This window comes from Neodiprion lecontei, chromosome 2, assembly GCF_021901455.1.
Source record: "Neodiprion lecontei isolate iyNeoLeco1 chromosome 2, iyNeoLeco1.1, whole genome shotgun sequence".
In the NCBI taxonomy this organism is placed as follows: Eukaryota; Metazoa; Arthropoda; class Insecta; order Hymenoptera; family Diprionidae; genus Neodiprion; species Neodiprion lecontei.
The window spans coordinates 32,384,421-32,397,631 of NC_060261.1; the positions used below are offsets into that span (position 1 = coordinate 32,384,421).

At 39.3% G+C, this 13,211-nt stretch overlaps 2 protein-coding genes across 3 annotated transcripts; one reads left to right on the forward strand and one right to left on the reverse strand.

Moving 5' to 3' along the window:
- Positions 1 to 1,325: 1,325 nt before the first annotated feature.
- LOC107217015 (rRNA-processing protein UTP23 homolog) lies at positions 1,326 to 3,353 on the forward strand. The gene is made up of 3 exons (XM_015654364.2): positions 1,326 to 1,599; positions 1,770 to 1,993; positions 2,124 to 3,353. Exons 1-3 carry the CDS (start codon positions 1,480 to 1,482, stop codon positions 2,530 to 2,532), a joined length of 753 nt encoding a protein of 250 aa, XP_015509850.1. The 5' UTR covers positions 1,326 to 1,479; the 3' UTR covers positions 2,533 to 3,353.
- On the reverse strand, positions 3,307 to 9,302 carry LOC107217013 (enhancer of mRNA-decapping protein 4). Of its 2 annotated transcripts, none has more exons than XM_046732351.1 (9): positions 9,261 to 9,302; positions 8,036 to 8,110; positions 7,670 to 7,875; positions 7,220 to 7,605; positions 6,844 to 7,121; positions 5,140 to 6,776; positions 4,811 to 5,018; positions 4,434 to 4,730; positions 3,307 to 4,309 (listed from the first exon to the last, which is right to left on the reverse strand). In XM_046732351.1, the coding sequence occupies exons 2-9, from the start codon at positions 8,098 to 8,100 to the stop codon at positions 4,120 to 4,122; spliced, it is 3,267 nt and encodes a 1,088-aa protein (XP_046588307.1). In that variant the 5' UTR covers positions 8,101 to 8,110; positions 9,261 to 9,302; the 3' UTR covers positions 3,307 to 4,119. The 2 variants fall into 2 exon arrangements, with proteins under 2 accessions (XP_046588307.1, XP_015509848.2); XM_015654362.2 differs by lacking the exon at positions 9,261 to 9,302 and adding an exon at positions 8,265 to 8,464.
- Positions 9,303 to 13,211: the final 3,909 nt, after the last annotated feature.

Sequence of the window (13,211 nt, forward strand, 5' to 3'; positions counted from 1 at the left end):
ATACCATATTATACTTCATATACCAAACATCATTACGACACCAAATTTTTTGTCAAAAATTTTTCCTATGTAAAAAGCACTTTGATAAGGAAGTCAACCGATTTTGGATTATATTGAATTCTATGAAAGAAAATGTACTAGTCCCGTCAATGCATTGGAATCCCGCATAACAGCTTCATGAATTTCATCGACAACCAACTGCTAGCAAGACAAAATTTTAGCTTGAATTAAATAAAATTCAGGTATTCGTTATTTCACTTTCAAAACTTATCGAAAACAGCAGAATACAAGAATTATTTGTACTATTTCATTCACAGTCGTATCAGACACTATTAGATGACTTCATGTGAAGTTTAAAAATTTTTAGTCAATGTTGTTCGTATATCTGCTATTGATTTACAACAACTGAGGACTCTGAATGGTCGCGACGTGTGAATAATATCGTGATTACTTTTACAATATGTGCTTCGCACGTGTAACAATGCACAAGCGCATTTTTAGATATCAATGCGTGTGTTGCCATGCATGCGAAAAAGAAGGCATTGAGAATTTATGGTGGTGCGACTATCATCGAAGGATGACAACATGATTATTCTAATAATGCGTTGAATGCGTGTTAGTGGAATGAGTGGAGAATGTGATTGGATTTTATGACGAATGTAGAATCTAAAATTTTTTGTTCCAAAATTTGATGTTGATGTATGAAAAATCGAGAGGAAAGGAGTACAAAATATCAATGCAGTTATTCCGAAATGTCAGGTCCGCAGACAACATTGAATAAAACTTTTTTAATTTATTATGTCAGACGAGCTAGATGGCTAACCGAGATAACAGTAATTCTTAGGTTTTGCTATTTTCAATTACTTCCGAGAGTAAAATCAGAACTTTATTCAATGCAAGCTCAAATTCTGTCGCGTTAGGAATTGTTCTTTAATATAATTTTGAATGCTTTTATATAGCTGTTTCCTCCCGCGCTTTACTCATTAAATACAGAGAGGTTCGTCTTGTGGAACGATACCAGCATCAGTCAATAAATATAAAAAACAATTTTCCAACATCATCAAGTGGTAAAACCCAAATTTTTTCGGGATTCTCGATCCCAGAACATTATGACAAAAGTGATTTTCACAATTTACGCTTTTGAATCGTAAGAGCGATCATTCCTGAAAAAATCCAGGCGATCGCGTTGATCAAATTCACTGCTGTCAACCTGTTCGGTACCTTCTTAGCCGACTAATTTTGTTGATAATAACTAATAGCGCCACGTTACAGATATCTTGTGAACTAGTGAGTAGTTTGATCCCATAAGTATATGTAATACTCCACACTACCAGCTGTTCACAGTTCAGTTTAGTTCAGACAGCGGAGAAAGCGTGCTCGCCTAGTTCGAAGTTCGTTTCCGTTCAGTTTAGTAAACAGAATCACGACAGAACACAAAATCGTCCCACGTTCCATGAGAATTTGCGAAGAGGGAACGCCATGAAGATATCACGGCATAAAAAAGTGCACAAACATCTCAGTTTCTTTGTCAATAATTTTCAATTCCGACAACCTTATCAGGTTCTTGTTGATGGTACATTCTCATTTGCAGCTCTTCAGGTGGGCACCACATAATCAACATTTGCAATATTTTAACTGAGGATAAGGTATCAAGTGAAGCAGCTAACATTGCTAGTTGCAGATACCAAATATTCAGTTTTCTATTACAAGGAAATTATATCATACGCCATTAACAGCATTTCTTTAATTTGTTGTTTTTTTTTTTTCAGAATAAACTGAATATACAAGATCAGTTGCCAAAGTATTTTCAAGCCAGCGTTAAACTACTAACAACGCAATGTGTTATCCTAGAAACAGAAAAATTAGGGCCAAAGGTTTTTGGTGCAATGCTTATCGTTAAACAGTTTGCTGTTCATAAATGTGGTCATGAAAAAGAGCCGGTCACAGGTTCCAAGTGCTTGCGCTCAATGATTGGCAAAAATAATTCCCACAGGTAATCGTTTGTTTTAATATACCACTGATGGTGCAAAGCATGTCTGATAACAAAGTTCTAGTCTGAAAAAACAAAGTCTTGCAGCCATTTGCTGACTTAATGAAAGCAATTGACGGAATTATATTTGCAGGTATATAGTAGCAACTCAGGATCGAGAGCTCCAGGAAAGCGTTAGAAAAGTTCCTGGAGTACCCCTTATTTATTTACATCAAAAAGCTCCTACACTTGAGCAACCTTCTCTAGCTAGTCAGAAACAAGCGTTAAAGTATCGAACTACAGTAGGAATGAATGCACAACAAGCAGAAACGATAGCTTTGTTAAAAAAGCAGTCCGGTTTAGCAGAAGAAAGCAGTGAGTCGATGCCGAAAAAGAAAAGGAAAAAAAGTGGCCCAAATCCTTTGAGTTGCAAGAAGCGGAAGAAAGTTGTACCAAAGCAAACAGAAAATACTAACAAATCTGGCAAAGTTCGGAAAAGAAAAAAAATAAAAGTTCCCCAACATGTCAAAGAAGCTTTAAAAGGTCAGGGTGCAGAGCAATAATTGAAGCAATTTAACGTGTATGGTTAAATTACAAGCTCTAAATTTATATTATGATAAAACAGTATCCACAACCAAAAATTTTTGCTATGGGCTGTTTTAAGAAGTGAACTGATTTTTCCACATACATGCAAACTTCATACATCACCGAATTTAAATAAAATTTCAACTCACATGTACGAAATGAAATTTATTATCTAATATTTATAATAGATTTACATTTAATAAGAATAAAGTATTTAGCTCTGACTAAACTGTCATAATTTTTTTTCTGACCTTATACAAGTAATAGTTTTTTGGGCAGTTATCTCGTTAATAGTTAGGAATTAGAGATTAATTTTATGTAAGTAAATTATATGATATTAAATGACAATAACGCGTTTGGAAGGTATTGGATTCATCCTTTTCTTAAATTCTACCATCGACTACAACGCATTGCAGTTAACGTTCCAGGTAATATTATTATTCAATTAACATTATTGCACTGGAATATCTGCACCATATATAGTGATTTAATCATAGTATTGAATAGTGTGAAAGATTCGTATTTTGATGCTTAAATCTACCTAGAATGAGAAATATTCTACAGAAACGCAAATCAAATTAAATAAGCAGTAGAACAATAGCGATATCTGGATGATAAAGAAAAGAAAAATTAGTTCGAACAAAATAATATTTCGCTTTCACGTAAACATAAGATGAGCGATTTTTATTGCTAAAGACAGTGTGAATAACTGATGTGTAGTGTACTATTCATTCATATTTTTTGGAAACAAATAAGAATGAAATAATTGAAAGTGGTGGAAAAAGATTCGGGTTTGTGGTCGCTGTGTTAAAAAATGAATTTATAATTTTAACGATAAAGTCAAAAATTGCACAGTTCAGACAACATATTTTAATTCAATTGAATTTTGAGATAATTGTAAAACCAAGTTGCAGATTGCGTAAAACTATTTAGATTTATTGTGTCGGACATATGAACTGAATATTAGTAATACCAATTCTTTACTGGCCTTTTTTGAGAGTAACTAATGTGTTACTTAGATGATGTTCAAAGATCTGCAATCATCAAAATTGGAACAAGTATTCCAAGTAAATATTTAACGAATACACTGTTACGTGAGTCTTCCATCGATAAAATTTATTCGAGACAATCAGAATGTAATAGAGCAGGTATTGCTTTTATTAAATAGTGAATAAATTTATAGGAATTTTAACAAAAAATGACAAAAAAGAAAAAAAGAACGCTGTGAGCTTTTCATTGGCGTCCACAATATAATATTTTTTTTCTTCTACTCATGACATCCCAGTATGAATACTGTTTAAAAGTTAACTACTGCGGAATTTGACGAACCATACCAGTGTGCACTAACTGCAGTTTCCAGAGTTGATTGTAATTTTTTACGAGTAAAAACTAGTGGAACTACCCTTAGTACGCACTGAAAGCAGTAGATCAAATCCGCCATGTTTGCAGTCTTTGATGTGCTGTTTGCTCCAACTAGATTCGTTACTTTCAAACACGCACAAGGTCACCTCGGTCTTGTATCTTAAGTTACAAACCTAAACTAACTTTTGTTGTTCCAAATCATATCATAGGCTTTGACCTCTTATGGCCTTAGCGGCCATAGCAAGCATTTTCATCTGCTTAGCAGATCTGTGGATTGGATTAGCTGTGATGAAGGCTGTCAATTGACTTTGTAGAGCCATAAGGACGGTTCCCATGTGCTCGTGAGTTACTGGGTCATCTGGATTTAGGTTCATAACAGCTTCTTCTAACCACCTGAAATTGAGGTAGAAAAATTTATGGTTTGATCTTTTACGCATAACAGAATATATAGGTACTGTGATCCAAACACCAGATATCGCAAAACAATATGCATAGAGATAAAGACGAGAGTGCCCACCTATATTTTAATTCAGTTTGTTGTCCTAGATCAGCTGAAAGTTGTTGTATTAAAGACAGCAGAACGGGCTGCTGAAGTAGACAGCGTGGGCCACCTGACCCCAGGCCTGGAGGGGGAGAAAAGACACGGCTTGGTTCGGTACGTTGACAGACGAGAACAACGAGATTCAAGTCACTAGCACTCAATGCCTGCTGAAAAGCAGCATTCAGCTGGCCTCTTTGTAGAAGATTCAGAACTCTTGCTTGAGCATCAGCACCAATTGGGCTAGCTTGAAGACCCGGAGTTGTTGCGCGAGATCTGAAAATAATTTCAGTTTGTCAAGATTATATGGTATACAATTAAATCATTAAGATTCTCAAGAAAATACTAGAGTCTACCTTGCTCCAGATATTTCTGTTAGATGTTGACTCAAATTCTCCCTGATTGTGTCGCGAACTACCCTTGTCGTTCCTTCCTGCATAACCCTGAGTCCCTTAGAAAGTTCGTTTTGTAACTCCTGACGAACGGTTGCCGCCAGGGCTTCACTCTGCTGTTCGTTTCTCCGTTGCCGTTGTTTATCTGCCATCGAATCTATGTTTTGAATGTCTTTAACAAAAGAGAATATAATACATCAAGAATTCACACATTAATGAACAACTTTCCAGGACAGTAATTTTGATTGCAACAGCAATCGTAATATATATAAATTGAAGGATTTTCTACTTACATTCACGGGTCCCCCGAGAAAACGCGTCTTGAACTTGTTTGAACATAGTCTGGCACGCTCTTTCCATTCCTGGTAACAATACCGTTGTGAAAGCTTCCTTAAAAACGGCCTCAAGTACAGGTTTCGCTGCACTTGCTGCAGTAAGGGCGAGAGTGTCACGTATATGAGCACCACTTACTAGCTGCGTGAGATTTTCTTTCATAAGGTCATCCATTCGTGATATATCTAAGCGCAGCTGATGCCTCAAGGGATCAAGTGCACCGTCGACTATTTTTGGTAAATTTTTCTCTATCTTATCCGTCACTGCACTTTCCAAAGAACAAAGTATCTCCTGCTGGCGTGATAGCTGAACAAGCAGTGTTTGTTCCAAGGATGTATTTTGCTGCTGAGTCGCTCTGGCCATCACAGATTCAACACGAGCAGTTACCGGTGTATCTTGTTGCAACCTGGTTACTTCAGATCTCAACTCTCTCAGCTCCTGGCGCTGGTCTTCGACTGTTTTCAGAATAGAATCAAGTTTGGTTGTTAGAGCAATTATACTTCCAGTATCAGGTATACACCAGTTAGTTTCTTCAGGCTGGTCAGATTCAACACTAGCTTCGGGAAGATCATTCTTTGTTAATTTTGTTGGCAGTTCTGCATCCTCGTCCTCCACAAATTCTTCAGGTTCTTCTATGGCTCGAACATCTTTTAGTAGGCCAATCGGAATACCAGGCCAAATCTCTGCCACAGCAGTTTCAGAATCTGGTTTGGCTTCAGGCTCGGTTTCTGGTGCTCCCAGTGAGAATATTTCCCTTACTTCCCTTGAAGGGCTGCTTCCTCCACTCGCCTGCGCTTGCTCTCCAAGTTCACTTGTCGCTAATGGTGGCTCGGTTGAATTTAATGCTTGCACAGCTTGAGCTAGTGAGGGACTAGCTGACAAGACAGCCCCCAGATCAGGGCTTGCAGAATTTGAATCAATATTATTTCCCTCTTTTTTTGCTGGGGAGCTGAAAGCATCAGGCGTCATCAAATTCAGACCTGTACTATGATTGGATGCTGCCTCGATTGCCGCACCAACCGTTAGCTCTTCGTCCCCATTTTCCTCAATGTTTCCGTTTTGGTTCATAGCCGCAATACCGGGAATATCTTCCATGTAGTGTAACGAATCGTGACTCAAAGTGTCCATAAGACAGTGACCGTCGGACTGAGTTACAGGTCTAAAGGCAATGTGGCATTCCTGCAAAGACTTTGGTTGTACGAGATACATCCTAACTACGAGCTGATCCTCCGTTTCGTCTTCGAGAGGGCATAAATCCTCAAGGGATTCCCCAGTAGGTCGAACTCTGCGCTGTCCAGCGTCAACGATTCCAAAACTTAGGATTGGATATGGCAATAAGAATTCGGAAATTGTATTCACACAGGCTAAGGCATCCGAACTATCTTTAGCCAGGCTCAACACATACAGAACTTTGTTGTATATGTCAGAAAGAAGAAGATAGCCTGCACTTAAATCCAAACCTGCTTTCAAGACGGGTGTTTTTCCATTTAATGGTGCAAACTTTATAGTTTGCAAACATGTCCAAGACTCACAGGACCAGACTTTTAACTCTGAATTATTATCGCAGCCAGTTACAGCAAACCTCCAGAATTGCGCTCTATAAGGAGGAAGAATTAGCAAATGAAAACCATGAAATCAAGAAGCAATGAAAAATAATTGCTTACTCTGGCTGATAGCTTTTGTGGTCGTCTAGAAAAAATAGTGATGAAATTGGTCGACCGCCATGGGGTTTCCACTGATGCAGACATCGTGGTTGTTGCTGTGCACCTTGATGAGTACTGCTATTATGCATATATACTTGAAAAAACTTGACTTCTCCATCCAGACTGGCTGTAGCAAGAGCAGTACCATCGGGACTAAATGTGGCCTCAACTATTGTGCCAGAGTGTTGATTGATCTCCATCATACCGCCCCATCCATCATTCTGTGCCACGTCAGAGATCTGCTCACATATGTAAGGAATGAATATAGCGTATTTGTAATCAATACATAGCGCTAAATTAAGAAGAGAAATAACTTGAAAAAAAATTATTCCATTACCTTTATTGGGCCAGATCCAAGCCTGGCTGCAACTGCAGCAACAGACCAAAGTTCAGCTTTAGATCCACGTGTTAAGACTAAGAGCTTGGATACCTCGTCGCCCTCAGCCGGTTCGTCTTCAGGGATATAAGGGCACCATATGACACGGTGACTAGTTGGTGAAGCATCATCTGCATCAACTTGTAGAACGAGGTTGCAAACGAGTTTTAGATGTGTAGATTCTATGGAATATACGAACAAGCTACCAGAGTGATCAACACACGCCAATATCGCGTTACTGATATGAGCAAAAGCAAGATCTTGAATAGCACCACGCATTCCTCTCAACAACGCTCGCTGCTCCCTCTCCTTGTAAACGACACGAACAACTCCTCCGCCTGTTCCAGCTGAAAATTTGCAGTGTATAGTGCAATTGCGCTCAATTCAGCAAATTAAACAGTAAGTACCTACCCTTGATTCCATATGCAAGATATTTGCCTGACATATGAACTGCAAGTAATTGTCCCGTATAAAATCGTAGTTCCCATGTAAAATCGACAATGTTTTTTAGCTTCACTTTGGAACTTCCGTGATCATGCCCTCCGGGCGATGGGACAATCGTCACATCAGTACTGAATAGTTCTACAGAGTGCTGGTCTTCCTGCCCATTGAATTCCCTGAAGAATTGCAATGTAGATTGTAGTTGATAGCGATTAAGGTTTTTGAAGAGCTTGAACTATTTTTCACGTGTAGAAGGAGTTTAAATTAGGATAAGTAAGAGTCGAGCGAAAGTTTAGAGATGGGAAGAGAGAGGTGAGAAAAAAAAGAGCTACTTACACAGTTTGCGGATATTGATACGGCCTGACACTTTCATCAGTCGGCTTAATCATTTTCCCTGTCATCGATGAATCACTGAAAATACCGTAAAGTATCGTTAATGATACAAATATTTTGCAATTTTATACTTCCATTTTATGACCACCGATATTACGGGATTCTAACCCCAACCGGTGACACGCTACGAATATGAATGCCGAGTGTCGTGTTGCTTGATAAGTGTACTCACCCGTTGCACATATGCATATATGAAGGTAAGATGATACTTATTTATGCTATATATGTATATTTACGTATGTTCACGACTCAGTATTAATCAAGTTAACATTCCGCGTAACGCTTTACCAATCTTACTAAAAAACTCAAGATTTTGGTAAACCGGGTAAATGGATCAGAAACGTCAGGGATTCCATACTTGTCATATAGATTACCGATTTTAATGCCATCTCCCGGTTATATTACGAACTTTAAAACGCCGTTCACTAGTTTTCGCTCTCCTTCATTCGCGAAATGCAAATATAACGTCCGAGTCTCCACTCGTTGACCGAAGACTATAAAGACGGATACCCCTGGGTACATTTTTGTGACCACGTTTCGGCGGGTAAGTGGGCCCACGTGGGCCTGTAGCGGGATTCTGTAACTCTCTACCGACAATTATCGCTATCGCTAGCTAGCGACAGTTGTCGCTTGCATCGACAATGATAGCCAAACGACGTAGGGCGTGTTCGGAAATTGACTGAAAGTACTGTCAGTGCTGAAAATGGTATAGTCCAAGTGACGTATACTGTAGATTTTCAGTACTGACAGTACTTTCAGTCAATTTCCGAACACAGCCATAGGGTGATTCTATAACTTAGGCGTAACGATATTCATCGATGCAAAACTAGTCACAGAGGCATCGATAAATGTCGATAGATTTTCGGCAAATTTGACAACGTTGCAGATATTATCACTAAAAATCTGGTAACTTCGGATAGATTATTTGTGAACGCAAACAAAATCGTCTATTGTTCTGTATCTTTGCCGTGATCTTTCCTCGCGTTGTACGAAAAAACTTTTCTCCGATTAATCATAAATGGAAAAAAATGGAACAGTGCAAGTATACTAGCATAGGAGGCTTCTACTCTATCGCCTCTACCTAACGGGCTCGCACCGACATTCGTAGCAACCAAAGTAGTGTCGGTATGAAAGCTTCAGATTGAGTTGCTACAAAGTGAGTACCTACGACTACTTGACTGCGCCTTAGAAATGTCGATGAGTTCGATCATCCCCGTGAGAAGACGCGTAACCGCGTCCACCGCCAACCACCGCAACAACCTCCTCTCACCTCCGACCACCTTCGTCCTCCTCCACCTCGTCGCCGTCCTGCTCCTCCTCGACCGCTTGGTTATTCTCCTCGACCACCGTCGATCACTTCAAACCACCACCAAATACTTCCTACCTCCTCCAATTACCTCCAAACACCTCCTACCATCTCCGTCCACCTTCTACGACTTCCTACGACCCTCTACTACCTCCAACCACCTTCTACCAGCTCCTACCACCTACCATTTCCGAACACCTGTAACCACCTCCGACCACCTTCGCTCTCCCCGTCCTCCTGCTCAATACGGTTTTCAATTGGGGAAAAGTACACAAGACGCAATTCACGAACTAAACAAAGAAATTCACGAAGCAACAGACAACGGAGAAAAATGTATAGCAATATTCCTAGATCTTTCTAAGGCGTTTGACACGATCCCGCACAGCCTGCTAAATACACTAGAGAGAAGAGGTATCCGAGGTAAAGCACAAAGCTGGTTTAACTCATATCTTCGAGGTAGAAAATAAAAGTGACAATACGTAAAACCTACAGCGAACAACTCCAAGTAACGTGCGGCATTCCCCAAGGAACCATCCTATCATCGCTGCTGTTTACACTTTACTACGACGATAAACTAAGGCTACATACACAATCCAAAATAATATCATACGCAGACGACACAGCACTGATATCAAGAGCAAAAACATGGGAGGAAGTATATTTAATGGCAACGCAAGATATCAACAAGATCCACAAACACCTCAATGAACGACTTCTATCTCTCAATACAGAGAAGACAACCTACATGGCATATAGATCCAAGAAATCGGAAAAACAAGATTTAAAGTACAAAAAGATTCAGCTACACAAATGCGCACGAGCGAACTCCAACTGTCAATGTGACTCAATAATCATAGTCAAAGAACAAAAATATCTGGGAGTACTCATGGACGACAAGGTGAAATGGAATGCACACACATCACAGACCGTAAAAAAACTTAGAGAACTATTCCACCCACTGATAAACATGACTCAAATACTGAACTAGAACACGAAGAAAGAAATCTACCATGAACTTGTGTATTCCATAATACAATACGGTATCACTTCATGGGGAAGCGTTTATGAAATACATAAACATCATGTCGCACAGTCTCAGAAAGCTCTGATCAAGATCATGTTTAACCTGAACCGCAAATATCCAATTGACAAGCTTTACAAAGACTATGGAATACTAGACCTACGACAGCAATACCAAAAAGACGTAGCTATCAGACTACATAGAAAGCCAAAAAGAATTGGAAAAATGAAAAGGAAAAACGGACAACAAACTAGAGCAGTGACAGTAGGAACCCTACAGATCGAGCGACCACGTATAACACATGGAAATCATAAAGAAAATATAGTAACAAATAAATTATACAATGACCTACCGGTTGAGTTAGAAGTAATGACAACGACAACTTTTGAAAAAAACATGACAATTTGGCTGATGAACAAAGGCATAGAATACTACGATGAACTAACAACACCAATATAAAAAAAAAGGAATAACAAGAATAACTAATTCAATAACATCCGCAATACACACATAACGCACATCAATGGAAAAAAAATTGACGATGGTATTTGAAGGAACAAGAACCAACCCATATCAATCCTGACCCCCCCCCCCCCTGTACACACAAGTTGCAAAACTTATGTAAGGTGAACATGCCATAACAAAATGTCACAGGAACACATGTATTAGATTAAGGGCATATTTAAATAAACTGAAACTGAAACTAACTCCTTTGCATTTTTGGAGAAAATTTTCCTTTGCTACTTCTTTCCTGTTGATCCCACGCTCTTTTCGCTGCGTTTTCTGAGTTCCTGGGGGTCCAATTGGTCGGAAAAGAGTCATACGAATCAATTCTGGGACGAAAAATTTTTTGGTAGAAAAAAAAGGAAGGTTAACCCCTTTGTATTTTTGGCGAAAATTTTCGCGATTTTGAAAAGTGCTGGAATCAATTCTTTCAGGCACTATTCCGACGTAATTTTGCGAGAGAAATCGATTGGGCGCAGTCCCAACACGCTGCGATCAAAGCATCGAAAGTTACAGCCAAAAAACGAAAACCTGAATTTTCGACATATTTCAGCAGGTGCTTTTTCCTTCGTAACTTCTCTCCTGTGGATCCCACGCTCTTTTTGCTGCGTTTTCTGAGTTCCTGGGGGTCCAATTGGTCGGGAAAGAGTCATACGAATCAATTCTGAGACGAAAAATTTTTTGGTAGAAAAAAAAGGAAGGTTAACCCCTTTGTATTTTTGGCGAAAATTTTCGCGATTTTGAAAAGTGCTGGAATCAATTCTTTCAGGCACTATTCCGACGTAATTTTGCGAGAGAAATCGATTGGGCGCAGTCCCAATACGCTGCGATCAACTTATACGAAGTTACAGCCGAAAAACGAGAACCTGTATTTCCGACATTTTTCAGCAGGTGCTTTTTCCTTCGTAACTTCTCTCCTGTTGATCCCACGCTCTTTTCGCTGCGTTTTCTGAGTTCCTGGGGGTCCAATTGGTCGGAAAAAAGTCATACGAATCAATTTTGAGACGAAAAATTTTTTGGTAAAAAAAAAAGGAAGGTTAACCCCTTTGTATTTTTGGCGAAAATTTTCGCGATTTTAAAAAGTGCTGGAATCAATTCTTTCAGGCACTATTCCGACGTAATTTTGCGAGAGAAATCGATTGGGCGCAGTCCCAACACGCTGCGATCAAAGCATCGAAAGTTACAGCCAAAAAACGAAAACCTGAATTTTCGACATTTTTCAGCAGGTGCTTTTTCCTTCGTAACTTCTCTCCTGTTGATCCCACGCTCTTTTCGCTGCGTTTTCTGAGTTCCTGGGGGTCCAATTGGTCGGAAAAGAGTCATACGAATCAATTCTGAGACGAAAAATTTTTTGGTAGAAAAAAAAGGAAGGTTAACCCCTTTGTATTTTTGGCGAAAATTTTCGCGATTTTGAAAAGTGCTGGAATCAATTCTTTCAGGCACTATTCCGACGTAATTTTGCGAGAGAAATCGATTGGGCGCAGTCCCAATACGCTGCGATCAACTTATACAAAGTTACAGCCGAAAAACGAGAACCTGTATTTCCGACATTTTTCAGCAGGTGCTTTTTCCTTCGTAACTTCTCTCCTGTTGATCCCACGCTCTTTTCGCTGCGTTTTCTGAGTTCCTGGGGGTCCAATTGGTCGGAAAAAAGTCATACGAATCAATTTTGAGACGAAAAATTTTTTGGTAAAAAAAAAAGGAAGGTTAACCCCTTTGTATTTTTGGCGAAAATTTTCGCGATTTTAAAAAGTGCTGGAATCAATTCTTTCAGGCACTATTCCGACGTAATTTTGCGAGAGAAATCGATTGGGCGCAGTCCCAATACGCTGGGATCAACTTATACAAAGTTACAGCCAAAAAACAAAATCCTGAATTTTCGACATTTTTCAGCAGGTGCTTTTTCCTTCGTAACTTCTCTCCTGTGGATCCCACGCTCTTTTTGCTGCGTTTTCTGAGTTCCTGGGGGTCCAATTGGTCGGGAAAGAGTCATACGAATCAATTCTGAGACGAAAAATTTTTTGGTAAAAAAAAAAGGAAGGTTAACCCCTTTGTATTTTTGGCGAAAATTTTCGCGATTTTAAAAAGTGCTGGAATCAATTCTTTCAGGCACTATTCCGACGTAATTTTGCGAGAGAAATCGATTGGGCGCAGTCCCAACACGCTGCGATCAAAGCATCGAAAGTTACAGCCAAAAAACAAAAACCCGAATTTTCGACATTTTTCAACAGGTGCTTTTTCCTTCGTAACTTCTCTCCTGTTGATCCCACGCTCTTTTCGCTGCGTTT